Genomic DNA, 12,777 nt, shown 5'->3' with positions numbered 1-12,777 from the left:
CCTTTGTAAACATCCTAAACAAAGTATTCGGACGTAGTTTATTCAGAAGAATAATAAATCATGACTAACCCCTCTCCCTCCAAGCAATACAAGATTTTTTAAAACTTATAATGTTGCCCAAACCGGTATGGCTCAGTGGATAGAGCGTCATCCTGCAGACTGAAAGGTCCCAGGTTTGATTCCGGTCAAGGGCATGTACCTTGGTTGCGGGCACATCCCCAGTAGGAGGTGTGCAGGAGGCAGCTGATCAATGTTTCTAACTCTCTATCCCTCTCCCTTCCTCTCTGTATAAAAACAATAAATTATAAAAAAATAAAACTTATAATGTTATCTATATAACTCACCATATTAACAGATTAATGGAAGGAAAAATCCTATGACCAGTTCAACAAATACACAAGTGTCTGATGGAGGTTAACATACACTCAAGATTAAAATTCTTACCAGATTAGGATTGGAATGGAACTTCCTTTACTTCACAGTGAACATGGTGAAATGTTAAAATTTTTCCATTTCCTATAACGAATAAAACAGCTCTGACAAACTAATCCCGATTCTATTAGCATTGTACTGGGTGGGTCAGTTGTAAAATGAGAAAAGGAAACAAAAAATCCTCACTGGAGGATATTCCTTCTATTGTTTTTTAGACAGTGTAGAAGGGTGGGAAACGGGGGTAGAGAGAGAGACATCAATTGAGAGAGACACAGTGATTGATTGTCTGCCTCATGCGACCCGACTGGGACAGGGGATAGAATCTACAATCTGGTAAGTACCCTGGATGGGTAATTGATTCCAAGACCCATAAATCCACATACCGACACTCTGACCACTGAGCTAAACCAGCCAAGATAGTATACATTTTTTAAAAATCCTCACTCGAGGATATTTTTCAGTTCATTTTTAGAGTGGAAGAGTGAGGGAAAGACAGAGAGAAATATCGGTGTGAGAGAAACACATCGATTGGTTGCCTCCTGCACAAGCCCTGACCAGGGCCCGGCTGGGGAGAAGCCTGCAACCAAGGTGCGTGCCCTTGACCGAAATTAAACCCGGTACCCTTCGGTCCGCAGGCCGATGCACTATCCACTGGCTAGGGCCAAAGTAGCATAATTTTTAAAACAGCAAAGAAAAAATCTGACAGCATTAAAAAATGATTGGATTGTGTATGATGAAACTTAGAAGCTATCTAGAAATAACCTTTTAGAAATAATAAGCATATATAAGCTGTTGCGGCCAAAAGGTAAACTGAGTGGGTGGGGGGCGGTGAAAGGATTAAGGAAAGACAGATAAGAGAATGAAAGCTGGGTCTCGGTGGGACGGTGCTCCCTGATGAGGAGACAGCGCCAGCACCCACAAGCCGTGTCTTTATTTTATAGCAGATGCCACGAGGCAAAGTGGGGGCGTGATCATGTTGTTTACAGCATTCTCATGAGTTCCAACCCTACTCAACTACATGCACCTGAACTCTAGCACAAGGAACGTGGGGTTACGTGTTTGGACCATAGGTTCAAGCTCACAACCACAGCCGTTGGCTATAATTGTGCTGGGTGGGCCCTGTCCTCCAGCTGGGACTTGCACGTGGCAATGAGAGGACCCTGTCCTTTCATTAGTCCGAGGTTTGAACCTGGCCAAAACACTGTAGCCGCGCCCCATATCTCCCCCTTTACTTTTGTTTTTAAACACGCCTATTTACATTATCCAAAAAACTCCAAATTATTCAAAACATCACAGCAAACTTCTGCCTATTAACAAAACCATAAACAGCAATGTTACCAAGAGAACAAAACTTTGGTTAATAACAAAGCAATACCAACGCAAAACCAAGCTACAAACATGTCAACATTTTCAGGATATCTTACTCAAAGTCCTTAGATTTTAGCTCCACAAGATCCCACAGAAAACTGACAGTTCACCAACGCTACCATAGCTTCCACTTGCTTTTCTAACATCTGCTTGGCCTCAGTCGCCATCTTCTTCAGCTGACTCCATGCTGATACCTCGCCGATGCAAAGATGTCGTAGATGCAAAACTAGCCCTCTGGATCACGCTGTTTGGACGGTTGACCTCGGCACTGAGTCGGCATCAGTCCGTCAAATCAGCCTCGTCCACGCAGCTTCTTTCTTTAGCTGTTGCTGCATGGAAACGAGCAACCCTCGGTCCTGCAGAGCTGGAGACCTCCCACTCTGAGTCTGGGGTCTCACACAGACCCAAAGTCCCAGGGAGCTATCAGGTCACGCAAGCAAAGATAACCAAAGCCTAGAAACAATGCAACTGCCGCAAGAGCTTACAATCTAGGTCTAAAATAAAATTACTTCCTTAAACATCAACCACCACAGCCATCTTCTGCTTTACAGTGGCTTAAACAAAACCTAGATTTCTACCTTATTTTGTACCTCCTAATTACTTGTTTTCTACCGCCTATTTTCTACGCTTGCTTCCTACCGCTTATTTTCTATTTCTACCGCTTATTTCTACTTATTTCTCTATTCCTACAGCTTATTTCTACCACTTATTTCTCTATTTCTACAGCTTATTTCTACTTAATAAAAATTACTTAAACATCAACCACCACAGCCATCTTCTGCTTTACAGTGGCTTAAACAAAACCTAGGAGATTTCTACCTTATTTTGTACCTTCTACTTATTTTTTTCTTACTTCCTACCGCTTGCTTTCTACCGCTTATTTCTACTTACTTCTCTATTTCTACTGCCTATTTCTATAACTTATTTCTCTAGTCCTACTGCCTACAGCTTATTTAAGAGATCTCTTATTTTCTACCACTTATTTCTTACTTCTACAGCTTATTTCTACTACCACTTACTTTCTATTTCTACCGCTTATTTCTACTTATTTACTTCTACAGCTTATTTCTATTGCTTATTTTCTCCTACCGCATAGGTTTTTATTTCTACCACTTATTTCTACCCATTTCTCTATTTGTGCAGCTTATTTCTACCTTACCTATCTTTAGCTTAACAAAATCTAAGAGAATTCTTATTTTCTACCCCTTATTTCTGCTTGTTTTTTTTGATCCTCTTTTTATGATTTTCTACCCTATTTCTTGTCTATTTTTTGCTTATTCTCTCAAGAAAATTTAAAAAATGCTTCAATTAAGCACTGCCCCATGTTTTACACTGAGTTATTACCAAACCTCGGCTCCCTACCTTTCTTTCTGCTTTTTAGCTTAACTTTCTGCTTTTAGCATAACTTCTGCTTTTAGCTTAACTTTCAGTTTTTAGCTTAACTTCCTGCTTTTAGCTTAACTTTCTGCTTTTTAGCTTAACTTTCTGCTTTTTGCTTTACTTTCTGCTTTACTTTCTGCTTTTAGCTTTTAGCTTAACTTTCAGCTTTTAGCTTAACTTTCTGCTTTTTGCTTTACTTTCTGCTTTTAGCTTTACTTTCTGCTTTTAGCTTTACTTTCTGCTTTTAGCATAACGTCTGCTTTTAGCTTAACTTTCAGCTTTTAGCTTAACTTTCTGCTTTTAGCTTAATTTTCAGCTTTTAGCTTAACTTTCAGCTTTTAGCTTAACTTTCTGCTTTTAGCTTAACTTTCTGCTTTTAGCTTAACTTCAGCTTTTAGCTTAACTTTCTGCTTTTTGCATAACTTATTTTCTTATTTTTGTCTCTTTAAGCTTACTCTCTGCTCGCGCCTTGGAGCCTCCTTTCACCTGACCACTTTTAAATTTCCCCTGAACTCAGTCCCTGGTCTGACGCCACTTTTTACAGCTTACAGCCAAAACTCAGGCCCTGGTGATCCTGAATAGGGGGGATGAAAGGATTGAGAAAAGACACACTTTGGCTCCCTACCTTATTTCTGTTTTTAGGCCTTCTTATCATACTTTTGCTTTTTAAACTTACTCTCTATTTCCACCGCTTATTTCTTACAGCTTATTTCCTGAATTTCCCAAGTTTTACACCGAGCTAATATTACCACACTTCGGCTCTGTACCTTACTTTGTTTTTTGGCCTTCTTACTTTTGCTTTTTAAGCTTACTCTCTATTTTCTTACTTTCGTTTTTTAAGCTTACTCATTGCGCGCGCCTTGGAGCCTCATTTCACCTGACCACCTTTTTTTTTTTTTATCTCCCCCGAACTCAGTCCCTGGTCGAGCGCCATATGTTGCAGCCAAAGGGCCTGCTCTGGCGCTACTTGTTACAGCCAAGCTCAGTCCCTGGTTGCAGAACTCAGTCCCTGGTCGGACGCCATATAGCAAGGTTGCTGGAAAGAATACCAATGTACAAATGTGTCTGCATATGAAAGCTCAATTGGAGTATAAAACGTCAGAAAATGATATAATTTTCAATAGTATCAACTACTTGGGAATACGCTTCACAAGAGATTTGCAAGATTCCTTGGATAATGTTGTAAAACTTTATTGAGAGAACTTTAACAGTGAAGTATCCAACATAAGAATAATCTGTGTGTCTTCAGATCATCTTCCTTTAAATGGCTGGTTTTCCTTCCCCTGTAAGAGAAACGTAACTGTTGGGAACATTCCTTAGTCTCATTAGATTTAGATGACATTAAAGGTACATATTAGAGATGGTACTACAATCTACTTCAGTGTCTCAACATATTTCATACAGCCAATATTGATTACAAATGTATTATGTATTTGTAACTGCAGAAATCATAAGAGAATTCAAAATTTATTACCTGTTGTTTAAAGTACTTATATTCAAAAGAAAATGTTTTCAAATATTAGAATTCAATTTGGCTTTTGAACCAGTGTGTTTCTATATCTGATTATCTATAAGTCAGGCAATCATTCATTTGGAGTCTGCGCTACTGTTCAAAGTATCATTACCTGTGAAGTCTATTCATGTAACAATATGTTATCTCTGGTTATTAAAGGTGTGATATTATGAAAATCTGAAAACTCGTACATAAATTGCATTCTTAATGAGTAATATACCTGTTTCTGGCATTTCAATGGGCTCTGGATTTGCACAAGCATACCCAATGACTTCAGGATCATCTCCACCCTCAACCCCAGTCAGTGGTTTCGCCAGTTCTTCAAGATCCGCTTCAGGGTCAATTCCTTAGAAAGAAAGTTATCAATTTCAGCAGTAAACATGACATATAAATTAGGAAATGTTAATATTAATTTATTCTGTTTTTTATATGAAAAAAGCCTGTAATCTGGTGTGATAATATGTGTGATAGAAAGATGGACTTCACATCCTTGTTTTTCTGTACTATGAAACTTGTTGTAAATGACAATGTAAAAATCAACCACAAGACATGTACATTTCCTATATATGACCATAATGTACTAATATGTGTAGAGAGCACCAGCCATCAATGAAATCTGAAGTGTACATTATGAATAGGATTTCTATTACAATTAAAATATAATTATATAATCTCAAGTAAACAACTTAACATCACATCTAAAGGAACTAGAAAAAGAACAACAAAGCCCGAAGTCAGAAAGAAGGAAATCAGAAAGACCAGAATGAAAATAAACATAATAGAATTTAAAAAGTAAATACAAAAGATGAAGGGATTAAAGAACATATCTGCATACCCCATGGACATGATCAATAGGTTGGTGAAGGCCAAGGGAAGGAGATCTGGGAGTGGGAAGGGGTGAGGGGGGGAGTTGGACACCTGCAATAATGTGACCTGCCCGAGCAGTTGCTGCCCCTGACCACCTGAGGAGCAGCCACCGCCCACGACCGCACGACCTGCCACCAAGCTCACTGCTGCAGGTACAGGCCCCGCATGACTCGACATCTAGATCCTTTGGTGAGAGCAAAAATGGGGAGACAGTAGAATAACCCCAAAGGAAAGAAAAGCAGGAATTGCCAGAAAAGGAACTAACTGAAATGAGGCATGCGATATGTCAGAAAAAGAATTCAGAATAACTGTCATACAGTCCATAAACCAGATAGATGAGAAAATCAACAACCTATGCAAGAAACAGGAGGAAATAAAGAGTGATATAGCAACAATAAAAAACACTATGAGAGCTTTCAAGAGTAGACTAGGAGAAGCAGCGGACTGAATTAGCAAATTAGAAGACAGGGAAGCAAAACACACCCAATCTGAACTGCAATTGGAGAAAAAAATCACAAGACAGGAGGAGAGCCTGAGTGAGCTTTTGGACTACATGAAAGAAGCACCATACATATAATAAGGGTACCAGAATGACAAGAAAAAGAGCAAGGGTTAGAAAAACTATTTGAAGAAATAATGTCAGAAAACTTCCCTGATTTGGGGAACAAAAAGTCACACAAGCACAGAGAGTCCCAAACAATATGAACCCACAAAGACCCACTGCAAGACACATCGTAATTATAATGGCAAACGTTCAGGACAAAGAGAGAATCTTAAAGGCTGCAAGAGAGAGACAGAAAGTTACCTACAAGGGATCTCCCATTAGATTATCAAATGATTTCTCAACCGAAACATATCAGGCCAGAAAGAAATGGAAGGAAGTATACAAAGTGATGCAAAGCAAGGGACTGAAATGAAGAATACTCTATCCAGCAAGGCTATCATTCAAAATTGAAGGGGAAATGAGGAGATTCATAGACAAAAAAGCCTAAGGGAGTTTATGACTACCAAGCCAGCAATGCAAGAAATGCTAAAGGGACTGTTGTATAAAAAAAAAAAGGAAAAAAAGGGGGAAGAAGGAACACAGACACACACACACAGAAAAGGCTACAAACAAGTACCTACCTAACAATAATTACTTTAAATGTAAATGGCCTAAATGATCCAATCAAAAGACATGGAGTGGCTGAATGGATAAGAAAACATGACCCATATATATGCTGTCTACAAGAGACCCACCTCAGAACAAGAGACTCACACAGACAGAAAGTGAAGAAATGGAAAAATATCTTTCAGGCCAATGAAAATGAAAAAAAGCTGTGGCAGCAATACTTATATCAGACAAAATAGACCTCAGAGTGAAGTCCATAACAAGAGATAAGGAAGGCCACTTCATAATACTAAAGGGATCGATACAAGAAGAGGATATAACTCTGGTAAACATATATGCACTCAATGCAGGAGCACCCAAATACACACAAAAAACTCTTGAAAGATATCAAGGGAGGGATCAATAGCAATACAATCATAGTAGGGGACTTTAATAACCCACTGACATCACTGGATAAATCCTCTAGACAAAAATCAGCAAGGAAACATCAATCCTAAATGACTCACTAGATCAGATGGACTTAATTGACATCTTCAGAACATTTCACCCTAAAGCTACAGAATATACATTCTTCTCAAGTGCACATGGGACATTTTCAAAGATAGACCACATATTGGTTAGCAAAGTCTCTCCAGATCCAAGGAGATTGAAATCATATCAAGCATATTCTCAGACCACAATGGCATAATACTAGAAGTCAACTACAATAAAAACAATTAAAAAATCCAAACACTTTGAGGCTGAATAGCATGCTATTAAACAATGATTGGGTTACCAAAGAGATCAAAGAAGAAATTAAAAATATCCTGGGAAATAAATAGCATTACAGGCCTACCTCAAAAACAAAAACAAGAAAAACTGGTAATAATCTAACTCTACAACTTAAAAAATTAGAAAGAGACCAACAAGAAAAGCCCAGAGTGAGCAGAAGGAAGGAGATAATAAGGATCAGAGCAGAAATAAATGAAATAGAGACAAAAAACAACAATACAAAAGATTAATGAAACCAAGAGCTGGTTCGTTGAAAGGATAAACAAGATTGATGAATCTCTAGCCAGGCTCACCAAGGAACAAAGAGAGAGGAACCAAATAAACAAAATCAGAAATGAAAAAGGTGAAATAACATCAGACCCCACAGAAATACAAAAGATTGTAAAAAAAATACTATGAACAACTCTACTCCAATAAACTAAACAACCTAGAGGAAATGAACATATTCCTAGAAAAATATGACCTTCCAAAACTCAATCAAGAAGAATAAAAAAATCTCAACAGACCAATATCTAAGGAGGAAACTGAAGCAGTCATCAAAAAGCTTCCAGCATTTTTTGATTGGATTATTTATCTTCCTTTTGTTAAGCTGTATTAGTTCTCTGTAAATTCTGGAGATTAAGCCCTTATCAGAAATATCATTGGCAAATATGTTCTCCCATGCAGTGGGCTTTCTTCTGGTTTTGTTGATGTTTTTTGTTTTTGTGTTTTGTTTTGTTTTTTGCTGTGCAGAAGCTTTTTATTTTTATGTAGTTCCTTTTGTTTACTTTCTCCTTAGTCTCCATTGCCCTAGGAGCTGTGTCTGTAAAGATATTACTGCAACATATGTCTGCTATTTTGCTGCCTATGGAGTCTTGTAGGATTTTTATGGTTTCCCATCTTACATTCAAGTCCTTTAGCCATTTTGAGTTTGTGTTTGTGTATGGTGTGAGTTGGTGACCTAGTTTCATTTTTTTGCATGTATTTGTCTAAATTTCCCAGCACTATTTATTAAAGAGACTGTTTTGACTCCATTATATGCTCTTGCCTCCTTTGTCAAATATTAATTGAGCATAATGGCTTGGGTTGATTTCTGGGTTTTCTGTTCTGTTCCATTGGTCTCTATGTCTGTTCTTGTGCTAGTACCAGGCAGTTTTGAGAACTGTGGCTTGATAATATAGCTTGATATGTGGTATTGTGATTCCTCCAACTTTGTTCTTCTTTCTCAGGATTGCTGTGGCTATTCGGGGTCTTTTTAAAATTCCAGATGAATTTTTGAAGAGTTTGTTCTAGATCTTTGAAATATGCCATTAGTATTTTAATGGGTATTGCACTGAATCTATAGATTGCTTTGCGTATTGTGGACATTTTAATGATAAACAATCCAATCAAAAAATGGGCAACAGACTTAGACACTTTTCGAAAGTGGACATACAGAAGGCAAAGAGATATATGAAAACATACTCAAAGTCACTAATTGTCTGAGAGATGCAATAAAAATTAATATTTCAAGAAAAACTATTTTAAATATAAAAACATTAGCATTTCATTTTTTAATCCATTCATCTGCTGATGGGCACATAGGCTGTTTCCAGATCTTAGCTATGGTGAATTGTGCAGCTATGAACATAGGGGTGCATATATCCTTTCTGATTGGTGTTTCTGATTTCTTGGGATATATTCCTAGCAGTGGGATTACTGGGTCAAATGGGAGTTCCATTTTTAACTTTTTGAGGAAACTCCATACGGGGATACAAGGATGGTACAATATCCGCAAATCAATAAACGTGATACATCACATAAACAAATTGAGAGAAAAAAACCCCATGGTCATATCAATTGATGCAGAAAAAGCATTTGACAAAATCCAACACCCATTTCTGATAAAAACTCTCAGCAAGGTGGGAATAGAAGGATCATACCTCAACATAATAAAAGCCATATATGACAGGCCCACAGCCAACATCATACTCAATGGACAAAAACTAACACCATTTCCCCTAAAAACAGGAACAAGACAGGGATGCCCACTCTCACCACTCCTTTTCGACATAGCACTAGAAGTATTAGCCATTGCACTTAGACAAGAAGAAGAAATAAAAGGCATCTAAATTGGAAAAGAAAAAGTAAAACTGTCCTTATTCGCAGATGACATTATATTATACACAAAAACCCCTAAAGACTCCATCAAAAAACTATTAGACTTAATAAATGAATTTGGCATTGTAGCAGGATACAAAATTAATTCCAAGAAATCTATGGCATTTCTATACACCAATAGTGAACTTACAGAAAGAGACTAAAAAAGCAATCCCATTTACCATCGTACCAAAAAAATTAAGATACCTAGGAATAAACTTAACTAAAGAGGTAAAAGACCTCTACTCAGAAAACTACAGGACGATGAAAAAAGAGATAGAGGAAGACATAAACAGATGGAAGAACATACCATGTTCTTGGATTGGTAGAATCAACATCATTAAAATGTCCATACTACCCAAAGCAATCTATAGATTCAACGCACTCCCCATTAAAATACCAACGGCATATTTCACAGATCTAGAACGAACTCTCCAAAAATTCATCTGCAATAAAAAAAGACCCCGAGTAGCTGCAGCAATCCTGAGAAAGAAGAACAAAGTAGGTGGGATCTCAACACCAGATATCAAGCTGTATTACAAAGCCACTGTTCTCAAAACTGCCTGGTACTGGCACAAGAACAGACATATAGATTAATGGAATAGTATAGAGAGCCCAGAAATCGACCCGAACCAATATGCTCAATTAATATTTGACAAAGGAAGCAAGAACATACAATGGAGTCAAGACAGTCTCTTCAATAAATGGTGTTGGGAAAATTGGACAGATACATGCAAGAAAATGAAACTAGACCACCAACTTACACCATACACAAAAATAAACTCAAAATGGATAAAGGACTTAAATGTAAGACGGGAAACCATAAAAATACTAGAGGAATCCAAAGGCAACAAAATCTCAGACATATGCCAAAGCAATTTCTTCACGGATAAAGCTCCTATGGCAGTGATGGCGAACCTATGACACGCGTGTCAGAAGTAACACGCGAACTCATTTTTTTGGTTGATTTTTCTTTGTTAAATGGCATTTAAATATATAAAATAGATATCAAAAATATGTCTTTGTTTTACTATGGTTGCAAATATCAAAGAATTTCTATATGTGACACGGCACCAGAGTTGTTAGAGTTTTTCAAAATGCTAACACACCAAGCTCAAAAAGTTCGCCATCACTGTCCTAGAGCATTGGACACTAAAGAGAAAATAAACAAATGGGACTACATCAAAATAAAAAGCTTCTGCACAGCAAAAGAAACCATCAACAAAACAACAAGAAAGCCCACTGCATAGGAGAACATATTTGCCAATGTTATCACCGATAAGGGTTTAATCTCCAACATTTATAGGGAGTTTATACAACTTAACAAAAGGAAGATAAACAATCCAATCAAAAAATGGGCAAAGGACCTAAATAGACACTTTTCAAAAGAGGACATTCAGAAAGCCAAGAGACATATGAAAACATGCTCAAAGTCACTAATCATCCGAGAGATGCAAATCAAAACAACAATGAGGTACCATCTCACACCTGTCAGAACGGCTATCATCAACAAACGACAAGTGCTGGAGAGGATGTGGAGAAAAAGGAACACTCCTGCACTGCTGGTGGGAATGCAGACTGGTGCAGCCACTCTGGAAGACAGTATGAACTACTTCTCAGTGAGTCAAGTGCTCAGGCTCAGTTTTCTCACTTATAAAATGGGGCTACCATCCCTGAACAAACAGGCTTGGTTTCAGGTGTTCTATGATGGGCTGACTTGGCCCTCTGCCCATGCTGATAAACACTGCTTACACTTACGATGCAATAACTGAGAAGGCCACTCAAAACGTTCTAAGATGAACTAATTAAAATAGAAAACCAACACACATTTTTGTAGTTAAAACTATAGTTTGCTCTGGTTTAGCAAGGATTGTACTTTCAAGAACACAACATAAATTCTGAAGATAGAGGGAAAACTCATAGTGAAAGAGTGTGCACAGCTGTAAATGATACAACCTGAAAATTTTCAACCAATTTCCAGGAAATGTTTGCATTGCTTTTTTTCTTAAATATATTTTTATTGACTTCAGAGAGGAAAGGAGAGGGAGAGAGAGAGATAGAAACATCAATGATGAGAGAGAATCATTGATTGGCTGCATCATGCATGCCCCACACTGGGGATCAAACCCGCAACTTGGACATATGCCCTGACCAGAATCTAACCTGACCTCCTGGTTCATAGGTTGCTGCCCAGTCACCGAGCCATGCCAGTGGGCTGCGCAGCTTTTTTATGCTTTCTTTCCCAAAGCTATGGTTTGTCACAATACATGATAGAGAGACAGACTCCCAGCTCCCCACAGTCTTCTTCCCTTTCCCTTCACCTTGAACCTCAGGTGCTCCTGCATCTGCTTTCTCTTCATCAGGTGTAATATCCTGACTCTCAGTGGGTGGCTCCTCTTGTTGAGGTTGTTCATCCCTGGGCTGCTGCTCCTGTGGGGGGGGGGGCGGTGCATGTGTGTGTGTGTGAGAAAATGAAAAGTTTTGTTGTTAATACATGACAATCATAAAAATATACACAATATACACACATATATACATAATCGTGAATAAGAATAAAGGCATTTTATAGACATGATACATATATATTCTTAATATTGTTCCTCTTCCCTCTGCCTGGTTCCTTGGAGAGGAGCTGCCCACAAGGACTTCTGAAGCTCTTTTAAACTCTCCTGGGATGGATGTGGGCAGTCCGTGTTAATAAGCACGAGAAAGGAATCATAGGGGATATTTCCACCAGCAATACCAGAGTGGAAACCTCCCGGATCAAGGTTTCCTTCCTAAGGACTCCTCCTGGGCCCATGTTATACCTTATCAGCACGGAAACTTTTAACACTGTGCCTACAGGCATTCAACAAAACTCACAGAAAAATACATTTCAGGTCATAGACAGTTCAAATATCAAAGCACTCACAACCACGGCTCCAACTGGCTGGTCAGACTCTTCATCTTCTACTAGTATTGAACTCCAATCGAGCCTTGGTATTATATGCCGACTCATATTTCACACTGAAAGCAGAACATTTTGATTAGGAAAATGTACTTAAGAGGATAACGAGACCACCTCCATGGCTAAATGTTTTCTTTCATTTTTTAATTTATTTGTTTTTACACTTGAAATTCCATTTTTATTTCTATTTTTGTGTTCCCAAGTCATTATTAAAATTTTATTGAAATAATTGGGGTGACATTTAATAGAATTACATATAGGTTTCATTTA

At 38.0% G+C, this 12,777-nt stretch overlaps 1 protein-coding gene across 1 annotated transcript; it reads right to left on the bottom strand.

Moving 5' to 3' along the window:
• Positions 1 to 4,362: 4,362 nt before the first annotated feature.
• Positions 4,363 to 12,558, bottom strand: LOC111827462 (P antigen family member 3-like). The gene is made up of 4 exons (XM_023759997.1): positions 12,472 to 12,558; positions 11,882 to 11,990; positions 4,914 to 5,039; positions 4,363 to 4,463 (listed from the first exon to the last, which is right to left on the bottom strand). The coding sequence occupies exons 1-4, from the start codon at positions 12,556 to 12,558 to the stop codon at positions 4,441 to 4,443; spliced, it is 345 nt and encodes a 114-aa protein (XP_023615765.1). The 3' UTR covers positions 4,363 to 4,440.
• Positions 12,559 to 12,777: the final 219 nt, after the last annotated feature.

This window comes from Myotis lucifugus, unplaced genomic scaffold (genome assembly GCF_000147115.1).
Source record: "Myotis lucifugus unplaced genomic scaffold, Myoluc2.0 scaffold_169, whole genome shotgun sequence".
Classification (NCBI taxonomy): Eukaryota; Metazoa; Chordata; class Mammalia; order Chiroptera; family Vespertilionidae; genus Myotis; species Myotis lucifugus.
Note: the sequence above shows the minus strand (reverse complement) of the source record. Positions and strands in the feature narration are given on the sequence as shown.

Coding starts and splice junctions, on each gene's coding strand:
- LOC111827462 (XM_023759997.1), bottom strand. CDS start 12,558: ATGAGTCGGCATATAATACCAAGGCTCGATTGGAGTTCAATACTAGTA. Junction 5,040..11,881: donor AGGAGCACCTGAGGTTCAAG/GTGAAGGGAAAG, acceptor TTTCTTTCTAAG/GAATTGACCCTGAAGCGGAT. Junction 4,464..4,913: donor CATTGAAATGCCAGAAACAG/GTATATTACTCA, acceptor TTTCTCTTACAG/GGGAAGGAAAACCAGCCATT.